Source organism: Anas platyrhynchos, chromosome 10 (assembly GCF_047663525.1).
Source record: "Anas platyrhynchos isolate ZD024472 breed Pekin duck chromosome 10, IASCAAS_PekinDuck_T2T, whole genome shotgun sequence".
Lineage (NCBI taxonomy): Eukaryota > Metazoa > Chordata > Aves > Anseriformes > Anatidae > Anas > Anas platyrhynchos.
In genome coordinates, this window is record NC_092596.1 from 15,987,857 (window position 1) to 16,004,630 (window position 16,774).

At 46.0% G+C, this 16,774-nt stretch overlaps 1 protein-coding gene across 2 annotated transcripts in view; it reads left to right on the forward strand.

The window, feature by feature from the left end:
• Positions 1-16,774, forward strand: part of DOCK11 (dedicator of cytokinesis 11) — an 86,527-nt gene that overhangs the window by 42,882 nt on the left and 26,871 nt on the right. For both annotated transcript variants that reach the window (XM_038184146.2, XM_038184147.2), the window contains exons 29-34: positions 403-486; positions 915-1,026; positions 11,630-11,808; positions 13,801-13,914; positions 14,593-14,668; positions 14,995-15,098. In XM_038184146.2, coding sequence (XP_038040074.1) covers positions 403-486; positions 915-1,026; positions 11,630-11,808; positions 13,801-13,914; positions 14,593-14,668; positions 14,995-15,098 — 669 coding nt within the window. The remainder of the gene's footprint in view (positions 1-402; positions 487-914; positions 1,027-11,629; positions 11,809-13,800; positions 13,915-14,592; positions 14,669-14,994; positions 15,099-16,774) is intronic.

The window sequence follows — 16,774 nt, forward strand, 5'->3', positions numbered from 1 at the left end:
TTCTCCCAGGCTTTAAAAAAAATAAAAAATAGTAACAAGCAAACAAATATGTTTTTAGTGTCTCATCTCTCAGGTTTCTTCAGTGATGAAAACTCAAGAGATTAGCTTTCCTAGGAAAGAAACAATCTCTTTCCGAGAGACTATGATGCTGAATATGTTATCTAGGGTTTTCAGTCATGACTAGAAACTGTTCAAAACCTGAGATGAAATATGCATGTTCTCATTTTAAATATTTCTGTTCTCCACTGGAGACTTAAGTGAGGTCATCCAAATAATTTCAGAGAAACAGGATCAAGCAAATTGAGATCCAGAGGATTAAATCTGGCTGCTGGTGGGATGGTAGCGTGGAGATGATTGCTTTCTTCTTTAATGATTGGTCACATGCCACTATGTTTTCTGCAGCGTTGTTTGACCTTTATGGACAGAGGATTTGTTTTTAACCTGATAAATGATTACATTTCTGGATTCAGCCCAAAAGACCCTAAGGTATGTAGTGCATTTCTTGAAAGGTGGTTTGTGGTTGTACTTGTCTACCTCAGCCCAAGCTCTGCAGTGATTATTTCATACCACACTTGGAGGCCTTTAAGACACTATTCTTGCAGAGCTTTCTGTAGGCAGAGACCTCTCTGTCTAGGCTGAGAGCCTCTATGCAGCTAAGATTTAAAACAATATAAAGAGCCAGAACTAAAGGAGGAGCTGGTTAATGGTCTGGATGAAAAAGGTGAAGAAATCCCAAGTGACAGTTGCATGCAGTGATGCTTAAGAGGAAATCACAAAAATTGGTCAATCATTACTGAGTTCACCAAATGGTATTTGTATTCCTCAGTCTTTGTATAAGAAACACAGAACTGGAAGCAAATAAGTCAACCTGAAAACATATTTTTTGTTTGTCTGTTTGTTTGTTTTTTCCTCAGCTGCTGGTTGAATACAAGTTTGAATTTCTTCAAACCATTTGCAATCATGAGCACTACATTCCTCTGAACTTACCAATGACCTTTTCCAAACCCAAGCTGCAGAGAATTCAAGGTATGTCCTTTCTCAAGGGACAGGCTAGAAAGCCATAATCCATCATTCTCGATGGCCTCAAACCAGACATAACTTGCTTTACTGTCAAGGAAATTTATGTCTGAGTTAGCCTTATTTACATTAACCTTGGGAAAAGATGCTGCTCTGGCAGTATTGCCTTATTGGGCTCCAGAATGGTCTGCAATCAGTCCTTTCAGTATTTTCTGTGTTTAAATTCACAAAGGATTCACAATATCTAAAACAAATTGCCCCAATTTCAGTAAATACAAGTTGTACAAGTGTAATCCTTTGTTTCTACAACTGTCAGCGTCCCCTGAGAAGTATTGTTTCTCATCAATCAGGGCCATAGTGAATGGAGATAAAAAAAAAGATTGCATTTGCTGTTCTGCTGCCAGCCCTCTTTATGGCCACAAGAAGGTGATTTAGGTCACTTTCTGCTTTCATTTTGAACACAAGTATAGCTGTGCACAGTGCATTCAAGCTTGTTCTCAAGCCTGGGCTGAAGGCAGTCAGCAGAGGACTTGAGCCCATGCCAATCCTTAGTGCACAGCATGGATGTATGTGCCATGGCACCGCCACACATTCAGCCTGCTTTTGCAGTCACACCATGTCCCCTTCATTCCTGATGTTGCTCACCACAGGACAGATGTGGTTTGCAAGGGCCCAAGCTGAGGTGCTGTATTTTGTATTTGTATTTGGCTGCAGCTGGGCTACTGATGATGGTGGGAATGCACAATGCTGGGCCCAGAGTGCCTCACTGGCATCCTAAGATTGTTATAGACATAGTCTCATGCTCTCTGGGTCCTGATTTCGTATCTGTGCTAGACAAATGTAGTGAAAATTGCCAGATCTGGGTGCTAGTAACCTGGCCAAGACAAGTACCAGAGAGGAAGGTGAGGCTTGGGATTTCCTATGTGATTTCCACAGGGATTTATTTTGTTGGAGATGAGGGAGTGTTTGGCTGTGCCTCCAGAAGCAGCCATGCAAATCCCAAAGGGGTTCCCTTTGCATCCTGGTGGCAAAAGCAGCAATAACTCAGGTTTCCTTTATTCTGGTATGTTTCTGACTGCTCTGAGTTTTCTGAGCCAGGTGCACTGGTGTACACTTACATCAGTTTGGCTACTTGTCTGCCATAGTTTTAACAAAGAGCACTGCTAGAAATGGCTGAGAAACAGAAAAACACACAACCACAGTGCCTCCCCATTGCTTATATTAGTGGCATCATAACATAACAATGCTCTCTCATAATTAACATGCATTGGTTTAACTGAAAAGACATAAGAGCAGGTCACCTTTCCTCATCTGTTTTACTGTAACTGGGACCTGACAGTTGAGATTTTGCTATTAAAATACCCTCAGGTAGTAAAGTGTCTTTGTGGTAGTGCCTGTGCTATGCGTGGTAGAGGCATAGTGGTACATCTCCATTGCAGACTCATCTGTTTTCGAGGACAGAACTGTAATTACAGGAGACAGTGGGCTCAGAGGTTGGGAACTATAATGTGCATATCACCAAGGAAATGTCCTGCTGGGGAGCCTCACATCTGTCTCAGCTTAATTTGAACAAAGACAGGGGACATGCCCAGCCCCCTAGTACTCTGTTCCTTGGGAAAAAAAGGAGTAGCCTCCAGGAAGGTGGAAAAAGAGAGCTTCTGCAGCAGAAGCAGGTATAGATGGGCCTGCAGGCAGAGCACATCCCAGTGAGCTGGAAGATTGCATCTTGGAGCAGTTTCTTTGAAACATCTTAACTGATGAGAGGCTGGTAGCTGGTCTGCATCCCTATTGCCTCTCCTTTGGGACATGTGTGTTTCATCAGCCAGAGCAAACCACCAAGCCTGTCCTCAGTCAGCAGCACAGAGTTGTTTTTGCAATCTTGTGATAGCAAAAAAAAAACAAGAGATTGACAGAAGTTGGAAGTTAAGCAAGTAGCTTGTAAAAATATTAAAACATGACATACTCTAATTTCTTCAAGATCTGTTTGCTTTTGCTGTCTTTGTTGGTCCCTTTTCTTTTTACCCACAAATTGGATTTTTTTTTTCATTTGCTGGGGAACAGTTCACTTCAGTGGGTAGGTCCAGCTGGTGTCACTGAAACCTCTAATGTCAAATTAAATATACAACCTCCAATCAATTAGCTTGCATCCAACTAATGAGGTTACCATGATGTGTGACACTTAGGCATTTACTAACATGACTAACAATGAAAGCAAGATAATAGTTCAGATTGCTTTCTTTTTCCTCTGAATCAGATTTTCACAAACCAATAAATGCTACTTATGAATCAACCAATTTAAAATTATGTTTTGCATGGGACAAAGCTGTTGGTACCCTTTGGCTGGGATTTTCAAAGCTGTGTGTATGCACCATGCGTAACCACAGAAAAGCTTTCATACTTGTGGGGCTTTCAAAAACATCTGAGCTGAGCACACAGGTTTTGTACCCTTTGGGGGAGTGTCCTGGTTTCAGTTAGAACAGAATTAATTTTCTTCCTAGTAGCTGGTGGAATGCTGTGTTTTGGCTTAGGATGAGAAGAGTGCTGATAACACCCCGATCTATCCACCCCTTATTCCATACCATTTATGTCATGCTCAGGTTACACTCTTTTCCATACATTCTAATTAGTCACCTATAGTAATCATGGTAGTGATAACATACAGTATAATATACTAATTAACATGGTACAATTCAGTTCATGGGCTATTCTCACCCAGTATTAAATCTCCTTGAGGTACACACCGGACCTCTCCGTTCTTTTGCATCACCCACCAAGTGTATCCAGGTCCCTGAGCGAAAACAATTCCACGAATAGGTTTGCCTTTTCCTGAGGCAGGAGTAGCCCAGACTGTTTTACCTAGCATATTTTTTACATGTACTACAGGAACTTTATCCCCATCTACAGTACGTAACAGGTTTGATTGGGCAGGTCCAGCTCGGTTGGTAGATCCCCTAGTATTGACTAACCAGGTGGCCTTTGCCAAATGCGTATCCCAGTTTTTGAACGTCCCAGCGCCCATTGCTTTCAAGGTAGTCTTTAACAGGCCATTGTATCGTTCAACTTTCCCGGAGGCTGGTGCATGATAGGGGATGTGATACACCCATTCAATACCATGTTCTTTGGCCCAAGTGTCTATAAGGTTGTTTCGGAAGTGAGTCCCATTGTCTGACTCTATTCTTTCTGGGGTGCCATGTCGCCATAGGACTTGCTTTTCAAGGCCCAGGATGGTATTCCGGGCGGTGGCATGAGGCACCGGGTATGTTTCCAGCCATCCGGTGGTTGCTTCCACCATTGTAAGTACGTGGCGCTTGCCATTACGAGTTTGAGGGAGTGTGATGTAATCAATCTGCCAGGCCTCTCCATATTTATATTTCAGCCACCGTCCTCCATACCAAAGAGGCTTTGACCGTTTGGCTTGCTTGATTGCAGCACATGTTTCACAGTCATGAATAACCTGTGCTATAGCGTCCATGGTCAAGTCCACCCCTCGATCACGAGCCCATCTGTATGTTGCATCTCTACCTTGATGGCCTGAGGTGTCATGGGCCCATCGGGCTATAAATAATTCACCTTTATGCTGCCAATCCAGGTCCACCTGAGCTACTTCAATCTTAGCAGCCTGATCTACCTGCTGGTTGTTTTGATGTTCTTCAGTAGCCCGATTCTTGGGCACATGAGCATCTACGTGGCGTACTTTCACAGCCAGGTTCTCTACCCGAGCAGCAATATCTTGCCACAATGCAGCAGCCCAGATGGGTTTGCCCCTACGCTGCCAGTTGTTTTGCTTCCATTGCTGTAACCATCCCCACAGGGCATTTGCTACCATCCATGAATCGGTGTAGAGATAGAGAACTGGCCATTTTTCTCGTTCAGCAATGTCTAAAGCCAGCTGAATGGCTTTCACTTCTGCAAACTGACTTGATTCACCTTCTCCCTCAGCAGCTTCTGCAACTCGTCGCGTAGGACTCCATACAGCAGCCTTCCATCTTCGATGCTTCCCCACAATACGACAGGACCCATCAGTGAACAGGGCATATTTCTTTTCATTCTCTGGTAACTGGTTGTACAACGGGGCTTCTTCAGCACGACCCACCTCCTCCTCTGATGATATCCCAAAGTATTTACCTTCTGGCCAGTCCATGATCACTTCCAATATTCCTGGGCGACTGGGGTTTCCTATTCGAGCCCGCTGAGTAATCAATGCAACCCACTTGCTCCATGTAGCATCAGTTGCATGATGCGTAGAGGGGACCCTTCCCTTGAACATCCAGCCTAGTACTGGCAATCGGGGTGCTAGGAGGAGTTGCGCTTCAGTACCGACCACCTCCGAAGCAGATCGAACTCCTTCATATGCTGCCAATATCTCCTTTTCAGTTGGAGTATAGCGGGCCTCAGATCCTCTGTATCCCCGACTCCAAAACCCCAGGGGCCGACCTCGAGTTTCCCCAGGTTCTTTCTGCCAGAGGCTCCAGGTGGGGCCGTTCTCCCCGGCTGCAGTGTAGAGCACATTCTTTACATCTGGTCCTGTTCGAACTGGCCCAAGGGCTACTGCATGGACTATTTCCTGCTTGATTTGTTCAAAGGCTTGTCGTTGTTCAGGGCCCCATTCAAACTCATTCTTCTTACGGGTTACTTGGTAGAGCGGGTTTACAATCAGACTGTAATTTGGGATGTGCATTCTCCAAAACCCCACAACACCTAGGAAAGTCTGTGTTTCTTTTTTGTTAGTTGGTGGAGACATAGCTGTTATTTTGTTGATCACATCCATTGGGATTTGACGACGTCCATCTTGCCATTTTATTCCTAAAAACTGGATCTCTCGTGCAGGTCCTTTGACTTTATTCTGTTTTATGGCAAAACCGGCTTTCAGAAGGATTTGGACTATTTTCTTCCCTTTCTCGAAAACTTCCTCTGCTGTGTCACCCCACACAATAATGTCATCGATGTACTGCAGGTGTTCAGGAGCTTCCCCCTGCTCTAGCGCAGATTGGATCAGTCCATGGCAAATGGTAGGGCTGTGTTTCCACCCCTGGGGCAGCCGATTCCAAGTATATTGAACTCCCCTCCAAGTGAAGGCAAATTGTGGCCTGCACTCTGCTGCTAGAGGGATGGAGAAAAATGCATTAGCGATATCAATTGTGGCGTACCACTTGGCTGCCTTTGACTCAAGTTCATACTGAAGTTCCAGCATGTCCGGCACTGCAGCACTCAGTGGTGGCGTGACTTCGTTCAGGCCACGATAGTCCACTGTTAGTCTCCACTCGCCATTAGACTTTCGCACTGGCCATATGGGGCTATTGAAAGGTGAATGGGTCTTGCTGATCACTCCTTGGCTCTCCAATTGACGAATTAGCTTATGGATGGGAATCAGGGAGTCTCGGTTAGTGCGATATTGCCGCCGGTGCACAGTTGTGGTAGCGATTGGCACTTGCTGTTCTTCGACCCTCAGCAACCCCACAACAGAGGGGTCCTCTGAGAGACCAGGCAAGGTAGATAATTGTTTAATGCCCTCTGTCTCTAAGGCAGCTATACCAAAAGCCCACCGGAACCCTTTTGGGTCCTTGCAATATCCTCTTCTAAGATAGTCTATGCCAAGGATACATGGAGCATCCGGACCAGTCACAATGCGGTGCTTTTCCCACTCATTCCCAGTCAGACTCACTTCAGCCTCCAATACAGTCAACTGCTGAGATCCCCCTGTCACTCCACAAATATAGATGGGCTCTGGTCCTTTATAGCTCGATGGCATTATAGTACATTGTGCACCAGTGTCTACTAAAGCCTTATACTTCTGTGCGTGTGACGTGCCAGGCCATCGAATCCACACAGTCCAATAAACTCGATTGTCCCTTTCCTCCCCCTGGCTGGAGGCAGGGCCCCCCTAATCCTGGTCAGAATCTTCTTCGTTTCTGTGTTTGAAGGACTGTCTGCTGGAAGTTGGAGCAGCAAACTTTTCAGAGAATCCCTTTTTCCTGATTGTTTTCTTTTGCAACTCACGTACCCGTGCCTCTAGGGTCGCAGTAGATTTTCCATCCCATTTTCTCATGTCCTCTCCATGGTCTCGTAAGTAAAACCACAGGGTGGCACGGGGTGAGTACCCACCATATCGTCTTCCTTGTGTGGGTGAACGCCTACCCCTGACAGCTGAGACACTGCTTTGTACAGGTACAGAGGAGAATAATCTCTCTTCAAGTTGGTGAACCTTTTCAGAAAGTTTCTCCCAAGTGTTCTCTTTTGGTCGTTGGACACTGGTTGGTTCAGGTTGGGGGGAAGATAGATTCTCTTTAAGTTGGTGGACCTCTTCAGACAGTTTCTCCACAGCTGAGACGCAGGCCTGTAAGGAAGAGGAGAGACTTTCTTCGTACTGCCGGAGTTGTTTAGCCGCTTCATCCACTGTGGGTTCCTCATCCTCTTTCCAGGCCATTACTGCCAATGAGCTGGCATATGATGATGGTGCACTCCGTACAAACTTCCGCCACATGGGTCGTGTACACTTGACTCCATCTGGATCTTTGGATGTTTGTGTCTGGTCTGGATCCTCATAAATCACTTCCCGTACGGCTAATTCCCTCAGGTACTGGATTCCCTTCTCCATAGTGGTCCACTTGCCTGGTACACATAAAATATCTTCCTTGAAGGGATACCTTTCCCTCACAGCTGAGAGGAGACGCCTCCAGAGGCTGGTGGGTCGTGCTCCATCTGCAATTGCTTTGTCAATGCCGGCGTCTCGAGCAAGGGATCCCAACCGTCTGGCTTCCCTGCCGTCTAATTCCACACAATTGGCTCCAGAGTCCCAGCACCGGAGCAGCCAGGTGACAAGCTGCTCACCTATACAGCGACCAAAATCTTTTCGCACATCTCGTAGCTCGCGCTCGTTTAGGCTTCGCGTAGTTACTGTTGCTCTTTCGGCATCCTCATCTTCCTCCTCCTGAATCCTTGATGGCCCAGCGTCGTCATCATCTTCGTCATCTCTATACTTAGTTTTGGCAGAAGCCTTACCTGGATTGGCAGAAGACTCTCTGCGTTCTAAACGACTTGAATTTCTGTACCATATTTTCACCTTCTCTACAGGGGCAGCTTGCACTGCTACTGCTCGTTTCTCTGACTTTGTTACAGGGTCTGCCACAGGGATTGGAATACCCTCTGCAGGGTCAACTTGCACTGCTACAGCTCGTTTCTCTGACACGGCCACAGGAGCTGGAGCGGCTGCAGGAGCTGGAGCAGTTGCAGGAACCGGAGCTGTAGCGGCTACAGGAGCTGGAGCTGGAGCTGGAGCAGTTGCAGGAGCTGGGACTGGAGCAGCAGTAGGAGCTGGAGCTGGAGCGGCTGCAGGAGCTGGAGCTGGAGCTGGAGCAGTTGCAGGAGCTGGGACTGGAGCAGCAGTAGGAGCTGGAGCTGGAGCGGCTACAGGAGCTGGAGCTGGAGCTGGAGCAGTTGCAGGAACTGGGACTGGAGTAGCGGCCGGAGCTGAAACTGGAGCGACTGCAGGAACTGGGACTGGAGCGGCTGCAGGAGCTGGAGCTGGAGCGGCTGCAGGAACTGGAGCTGGAGCGGCTGCAGGAGCTGGAGCTGGAGCGGCTGCAGGAGCTGGAACTGGAGCGGCTGCAGGAGCTGGAGCTGGAGCGGCTGCAGGAGCTGGAACTGGAGCGGCTGCAGGAGCTGGGACTGGAGCGGCTGCAGGAGCTGGGACTGGAGCGGCTGCAGGAGCTGGAGCTGGGGCGGCTGCAGGAACCGGATCTGGAGCGGCTGCAGGAGCTGGGACTGGAGCGGCTGCAGGAGCTGGGACTGGAGCGGCTGCAGGAGCTGGAACTGGAGCGGCTGCAGGAGCTGGAACTGGAGCGGCTGCAGGAGCTGGAGCTGGGGCGGCTGCAGGAGCTGGAGCTGGGGCGGCTGCAGGAACCGGATCTGGAGCGGCTGCAGGAACCGGATCTGGAGCGGCTGCCGAGTCCACCGTAGGGGTCACAGTGGCCGTTGGATCTGTCACAGGGCTTGGAGTGGCCGCAGGGTCTGTCACTAAGTTGATAGCAGTATCAATGGCAGCTCGATAGGCATGAGCCAGGCCCCAGCACGTTACAATGATTTGTGTTACTTTAGAACTGCCAGAATCATGACACCTTTTTTTCAAGCATTCTGCCAGTTTTTGAGGATTTTGCCATTGTTCAGGGGTGAATTTCCAACACACTGGGGGTGCCAACTGCTCTAGATGCCTGCCCATATCCGCCCATACTCCCTGCCACCCACAACTATCCTGCCCCCGGGCAGATCTCCAGAAGAGCTTCCCAAGTAGTTGTTTAACTTTAAGCAGAACCTGAAGTGCATTCATGAGGCAGAACAACAAGACTATGGTACTCTAAGTATTCCAGAAATATTCAATATCTTGGAGAGCTATTGTGACAAGCTCAGGGGATAAGAGGGTGGTGAAGGAGGAAGGCAGAGTGACCCAGGAGGATACAGGGGTGGTGAAGGAGAAAGGGAGAGTAAGCAAGTAAGGAAAAATATCCTCCCCTTTCCCCTCCACAGATTGACTCCTTAATGGAAAAAAACAATAGGTATAATTGCTAATAGTTTCCAAGATACAGTTTCCAAAGTACAGAGTCGACGATGTTACTGAATACAAATAACAAGTTAGAGTCATGACCACATATTTCATCGTCTCATAAGCCATTGCTACAACACACAGCACCATAATGATCTGAAACCAGGGCCCGGAGAGGATAAACAACACGACAGAGAGTAAATACGGAAAATAATGTACTATAATACTCAATTTGGAAAACAGGCGCAGCAAAGTTGAGATTAAAGCAATCAGCATTATGACAAGTGACTATTAAGCAGGTCTAATCCTTACACCAATTTTAGTTTAACACACTCTGGTCAGATCTGCCGTTATCTCAACCTTTCGGGCCCCACGTTGGGCGCCAAAAAGGCTGTCGTGGTTTAACCCGGCCGGCAGCTAAACACCACGCAGCCGTTCGCTCACCCTCCCCCCTCCCTCTCCGGGACGGGGGAGAGAAATGGAAAGTGAAGCCCGTGAGTTGAGATAAAGACAGTTTAATAAGACAGGAAAATAATAATAACAAAATAATAATAAAAATAATAACAATAATAATACAATGATGATAATAGGAAAGTAATAATAGTATGTACAAACAAGTGATGCACAATGCAATTGCTCACCACTCGCTGACCGATGCCCAGCCTAACCCCGAGCAGTCCGGCCCCCTCCCCCCGGCTAGCCACCCCTATATATTGTTTAGCATGACGTCAGATGGTATGGAATACCCCTTTGGCTAGTTTGGGTCACCTGTCCTGGGTCTGTCCCCTCCCAGCTCTTACTGCACCCCCAGCCTGCCCGTTGGCAGGACAGAGCAAAAGGCTGAGATGTCCTTGGCTTAGTATAAGCACTGCTCTGCAACAATTAAAGCATCGGGGTGTTATCAGCACTCTTCTCATCCTAAGCCAAAACACAGCATTCCACCAGCTACTAGGAAGAAAATTAATTCTGTTCTAACTGAAACCAGGACAGGGGAGGAATGCAGAACTTTGAGGTTATCCCTTGAGGCTTAGTGCTGCAATGCAACAGTCAAACGGTTGTCTATTGTGGGTCTGATTAGGCATATGGGCTATCCAAAAGAGATAACGGTGTCAGGGTAAGGTCATTTGTAGCAGGCTGAGCGACCATGCAACCCATTCCGAAATCTGTGTCTCGGTCGCTTTTCTGCTGCATTACCCAGGCAAGTCAGTGAAATTGATGCCTCATCCTTGTTGCAGTTGCTCACAGTATAGATACAGACTGAATCTATGTGAGATGCAGAGCGTGCGTTAATCAACCAAGTTGATTAGGTACTGAGCTGCCTTTCTCCTGGTAGCCAGGGCTGCTTCTAAGCTGTGCTGAGTGTTTGTTGTTGAGAAGCTAATGGAGTCTCTCAACTTCTGGCAAGCAGCTTCCTGGAACCCTGCCCTGGTTCCCGGGTCCTTGCAGCGGGGCTGGAAAGCCTGGCTGTGTAAACTGCTGGAGGATGCAGTAGAGGTCACTTGGCATCACGTCCTTGTTTGCATCCCTCATCCCAGCAGAGCCTCTGCTCTGCTCTCTAACCCTGGTGACAAGGAATGCAGGTTTCACAGAGGATGTGGAACAAGCTGCAGAGATGGCACTACCAGAGCTGGACAACTGTGATAACCATGCAGTCTCCTTACCGCTCTCGCAGCTGCACTGTGGAGCTTAGTGCCTCTGCTGCCTGGGCATTCCAGGAATTTGAGTGAGGAAGGAGCCTGTCAGCTGCCAGGCAGTAAGTCATGCTGTCTTTCCCTCTTTCACCCATCTCTGACTTTGCAAATTAGTCCTAATCCTTCATTTAGCTGCAGCTGAAATACTGAGGGCCACAATTAACAACTAGTCTGAGCTGGAAGACGCCAAGTTCTTTAATATAACTTAACTCAGTGGTGGAAAAAACTGTAGTCAGTACAGGCTTTATTAAAAGATCACTGCACTGCAGAAGAGAGTATGATGAACTGTGCTCTTGGACTGTTTTGGCTTACTTGACTGTTCTGTCTCACTCTGAATAGATATTTGGAACAGTTTCCTTAACCATTGCTTTGCTGTTTGTTTCAGATGTAAATCTTGAATACAGTTTAACTGATGAGTATTGCAAGCATCATTTCCTGGTGGGGATGCTTCTCAGAGAAGCCTCTGTTGCCTTGCAGGACAACTATGATATCAGATATACGGCCATTTCAGTCTTAAAAAATCTCTTGATAAAGCACGCCTTCGACAACAGATACCAGCACAAGGTCAGTCATATTTTGTTGGCTTTTAAATGTAAAGTTCTTGAATTTTATGAAAAATCTTACATCAGAATTTTAGATCTTGCACGGTGCACTGAGGGTGTTCTCATTACTGTTTAGGAAACTGTTTTAAGTAACTGATATTTATGACATTACAGAAATAGCTCTGAGAAATGGTCCAGGAATACAAATAATTCAGTAAGATAACTGCAGCGCTCTTATCCATGCTGAGTATTTAGATAAAGCTCTGAGCCAGTAAGGAACCTGAGAGTGTCGTTAGCCAAGAGGCTGTTCAAAGTTAAGCAATGGCAATGTTCTTCTGGTCTTGGGCTTAAATTAATATACTGCATTAATATACTATAATTAGGAAGCAGGACAGATCTCTGTTACAAGTCAGCTGCATGTTTGGCTAATTAGTGAATCAAGAGAAGATCTGTGGATTCTCATGAGACGCTGGATTTCCGCTGAGGAGCTTTCAGCTTTCTTTGGTCAGAGGTTCAGCATGCAGTATTGGTGAAAGCGACTGGAGGTGGACTTGTTTTCTTTCTGGTTGCTGATCTCTCCTAAGTACGTGACCTTGAAAGTACAGGGCTACCTGTCTAAGTACTACCTGTCCTTGCTGTAGGCTGAAAACAAGCCTCTTTTTAGAGTTTAGCTCCTAAAATTGCTCCTAGTTTGCTGCTGTCTGGGTTTTATCTGGGAATATGGATACTATCCTGGGCATGAAGGGTAAAAATGACCCAAATGTGCTAGGGACTCCTACCCCTCTGCATGGACAAGAACCAGCTCCTCTCCTCTCCCATCTCTGCGTCTTTGGCAGCATCACTAGATGGACTGAGCAGGAGATGGTCTTGTTTTTCTCTGCAGCAAGGATTTCTGGTGACTTGTACAGCCTGGAAACAAAACCACAGCACGTGGTAGTTGGCCAGACTTGGTGTAACAGGAGAGATTTGCCAGCTGTCTGCCAAGGCTGGGTCAGAGGCAGCCTGTTTCTGCTCTTTTGGGTGCCTGAAAACCCTTATGCTAATCAGAAGATGTTTGCCTCATCAGTGTGCAGCCTCTTCAAAAATACCATGTGCCTTAGAATTGTCCCTCTGGATTTTTGTACATGTGGTGCTCTCAGCTTCATGGCCAGGAAGCTGTCTGAAGCCAGGGCATGATGCTCAGCTGGTGTCCTGGGAATCAATTGCATTGCAGGCAGGATAGGCTGACCGTGGCAGGGTCTGTTGCTGCAGTCTTGCTCCAGCCAAGCAAACCTCAGCTTTATCGATGCCTGAAAGAGGATTTGCTCAGCCTGTGATCATTTTCAAGATTTCTTGTATCATTTCTCATACTGAATCAGAAGAAAATGTTGGATTCTTGTATCAGTCAAAATGCACCATTCGATTTGCAAGCCTTAGATACCTTTTTCTAACCTTTCTGTCAAGTCCAGAATAATCAATTTTTATCAAGAAAAGAATTGGTTGTCAAATAGTGCTGCATTTAGAAAAGCCAAACAGACTATTTTTGATCATTTCAAAAGTTTAAAAACAAGTCTGTATCAGTTAATTCAAGTTAATCTTTTCATACAAACTGTTCTAACTAGGAGCATTTGTTACAGAGAATTCCCAACTGGAAGCAATAGTCAGCACCAGGCAAAAAGCGAACGTTTTTAGTTCATTGCTCCTGAGTGTTGCACTTGAAAATCAAGCCATGTGAGTGAAGTGCCAGTTAAAGAGTTAGGAAATCCGGGATTTAGTTTGTCACACTTCCTGTATGACTGTGAATGTCATTCAGCCCCCAAAATCCCTGACTTCCCAAAGCTTGTAGCTAAAAGGGTAATATCCACTGGTAGCTGGAGAAGTGGTGATGAGAACTCAAACCAACCCATGCCTTCAGACACCATATAGAGTGTAAATATATATGTATGTATGTATGTATACATTTCGGCTAAAGAGTTTCCCTTTTTCACTGTAGAAAGCCTGGACTCTTACCTACGTTGTCCTCCCTTTTTTTCAGAACCAGCAGGCAAAAATAGCCCAGCTCTACCTGCCGCTCTTTGGGCTGCTCCTGGAAAACATCCAGCGAGTGGCCGGACGCGACGTGCTCTCCTGCGCAGCCGCCTCCAGCCCTGTGAGTGCAGCCCTGTGACCCCACACCACTCCCCCCTGCACCTCCTCTCCCTGCGCACCCTCAGTTTTAACTCCCACCACCTGCAGCTAGCCTTAACTGTGGATACACGTTTTTTGTGTTTTTTTTTTTTCTCCCCGCCATCCACTAATGTGCTTTTTTATTTAATTTGGCATTTCCTGTGACTTTGCTCTGTCTGCTGTACTTCTGGTTTGCTTGCTATTGTTCAGTGTATTTCTTTACAGCATGTGTAGTGCTGTACGGTGAGGTAAGTCCCTCCAGCTGGAGTGAGTTGGACCAGGACTCAGCCTCAGCCTCCAGTAGCTTTTCCGGGAACTGTCTGCCTGCCTGAGGGATCTGTGTGGACTCAGCCTTACAGACTAGGCTTTCCTCCTTGTTTAAGGCAAAGTGACAACAACAGCAAAGATATTTAAACAATAATAATTTCAAATCAAGTGATGAAACATGAAAGGGATAACACTGACATCATTTCCTTTAATATGTTTTACTGTTCCCCAAGTCATTTGTCTCCTTGCCGTGGGTGAAAGGAAATAGATTTATTTTTGTTTCATCTGCATTTTAAAAGTTGCCCTAATTTTCTTTTTTATTTCATTATTCTGTTCTATAGAAGAATTGGTATTAGCTCCCATTGGTCACAACAAAACTCATATTGCTTTACAGGCATCCAGAGATGAATTCATGTGCAGTTTTGCATCCCCCTCAAATAGATCCAGCCTGATTGCAGACAAAGATACAGGTAAATTAACTTTTCTAAAACATTGCTTTTGTTTTTATTTTCAGTGTAACTATCACCAGTCCTTGGTAGGCACAGCTGGTAAACAGCTCTCTCCCAAAATCTGAAATAGCCATCTGCTCAACAACTTCTAAGAGCTTGCATGCTTTTCCCAGGATGTGGTGGGACCCTGTGTGTCCTTTCCAGATGAACCAACTTTAAACAAAGGATTTCTGCATGCCCCATCTGTACTGTCCAAATTGCATCCCTCATTTGTTGTCCATGATGCATTGAGGAGTGTGGGTGCAAACCGTGTCATTTTGGGTGTTTTTTTTTGTTTTATTGTCCAGCCAGTGGAGCAGCACTTCCAAATGGCCATGGGATAAAGCGAGAGGACTCAAAAGGATCCCTGAACTCAGAAGGGGCAACCAGTTCACCGGATCAGTGTGAAAATGTAATGTATCTGGGGTTAGAAAGGATGGCATTTACTGCACCAGAATGTGGGCTGTGTGCAGGCTGTTTTAGATAAGGGGGAGGGAAAAGGACTTCCTCGTGGTAACAAACTCAAAGAACAGCTTATAAAAACCTCTCTTTGGAAACAATCAGATTCACGTTTCATAGTGGAGGTCAGACTCACTGGTCTGGTATGCCTTCCCTCTTTAAAAATCTCTGAGCTAAAAATATAACGGCTGACAAATTATGAAATATGAAAGCCAAAATCCATGGGGAAAGTCCATCTGCATATATCGATGTGCAGATGCATTCCCTGTGCTTGGATGGGTCTGAGCTGGTCAGTGCCTGGTATGTGGCACTGGGAACTGGCTTCCACACACGGCTGGGCGGTAAAGTGCCATGACGTGAGGTTACCAGTGACTGCTGACTCCAGAAAAGATGAGATATTTGTAGGAAAATCAGCACAGGTTAATAACCACAGTCCCAAACTTGCATAAGGTGACCGTGGTCACACCAAAAAGAGGTCTGGTCCAAATATTCATATAGTGTGTACTCTCTTTGGCAGATTGCACAGATGGAAATCAGGTATCTGTGCAGACCAGCCCCTGGTTTTCTTCAAGGCACTCTCCAGATGCCTAGGGTTGGCATAAATCACTGATGCATCTTGAAAAACTGTGGCCCTTCCAACAAGCAAAGCAAAGATTATCTGGGCTTCTGCTGGCTGTGTCCTGACACGCTCAGGAGAGGTGGGGCCTTTCATGCTCCCCTACATGAATCACAAAGCTACAAGTCCAAGTATAGCCAAACGCCTGAATATCAAACTGTTCATATTCAGCAGAGCTCAGTGCATATGCTTCCACCCTGCTGGCAGCAACACCTGGCTGGGTTTGCAGAAAGCACTACGGCTTTCAGCTCAGCTTATCCCCACAGCCAGACACCCTCTTCTGTGTCCTTGTATGAATATTTTTCAGAGTAGTTGAAAATAGATTCTCTGTCATTAAATGTAATATCCTCAAAGCCCTGTGAAAGTAATGCCATGTGAAGGAGCACAGCTTTAAGGCTGCTCTACGGGGGTAGACATGTTACTTATCGCCTGTTCCCCTGGAGTGAGTTGTGTACTGACTTGATAGTTTGGCATGGTCAACAGCAAAGTTCTGGCTGTAGCACTGTATCTCCAACCCTAATCTGAATGTTTAAATCTGTTTTCTTATGACTCATATCCATAGCCTGTCACAGAATAAACAACAAATACTATCTGTGGGTCAGTCTCCAAACATATGAGGCACAGCTTTAAGAGAAGCATCCTCCTTAGAGCTTAATTGTATCCATTTGTCAGGGAATACAGCTAGGGCAAGCACAGAGAATGAAAAAAAAAAAAAAAAAGGTAAAACTGTAGGAGTCCAGTCTTTTCTACCACAGAATTCCCGGGCCTTTCCCACAAAGATTGACTCACCAGAAGGATTTCACTTATCTTTGCGTAATTCACCAAATAGGAGGGAAAAAAAAAAGAACACAAAAGCCACTCCCAAAAGTCAGGAGAGGAAAAAAAAAAGTTTCTTAAGTTGGAAGTTCCTGTTTTTTTAATAACTGTTATTTTGAAGTGTACTTATTTGGCAGAAAATTGGATTATTGTTTTAAACCATGAAAGCTAATGAATTATTTTCTTTGATAAAAACT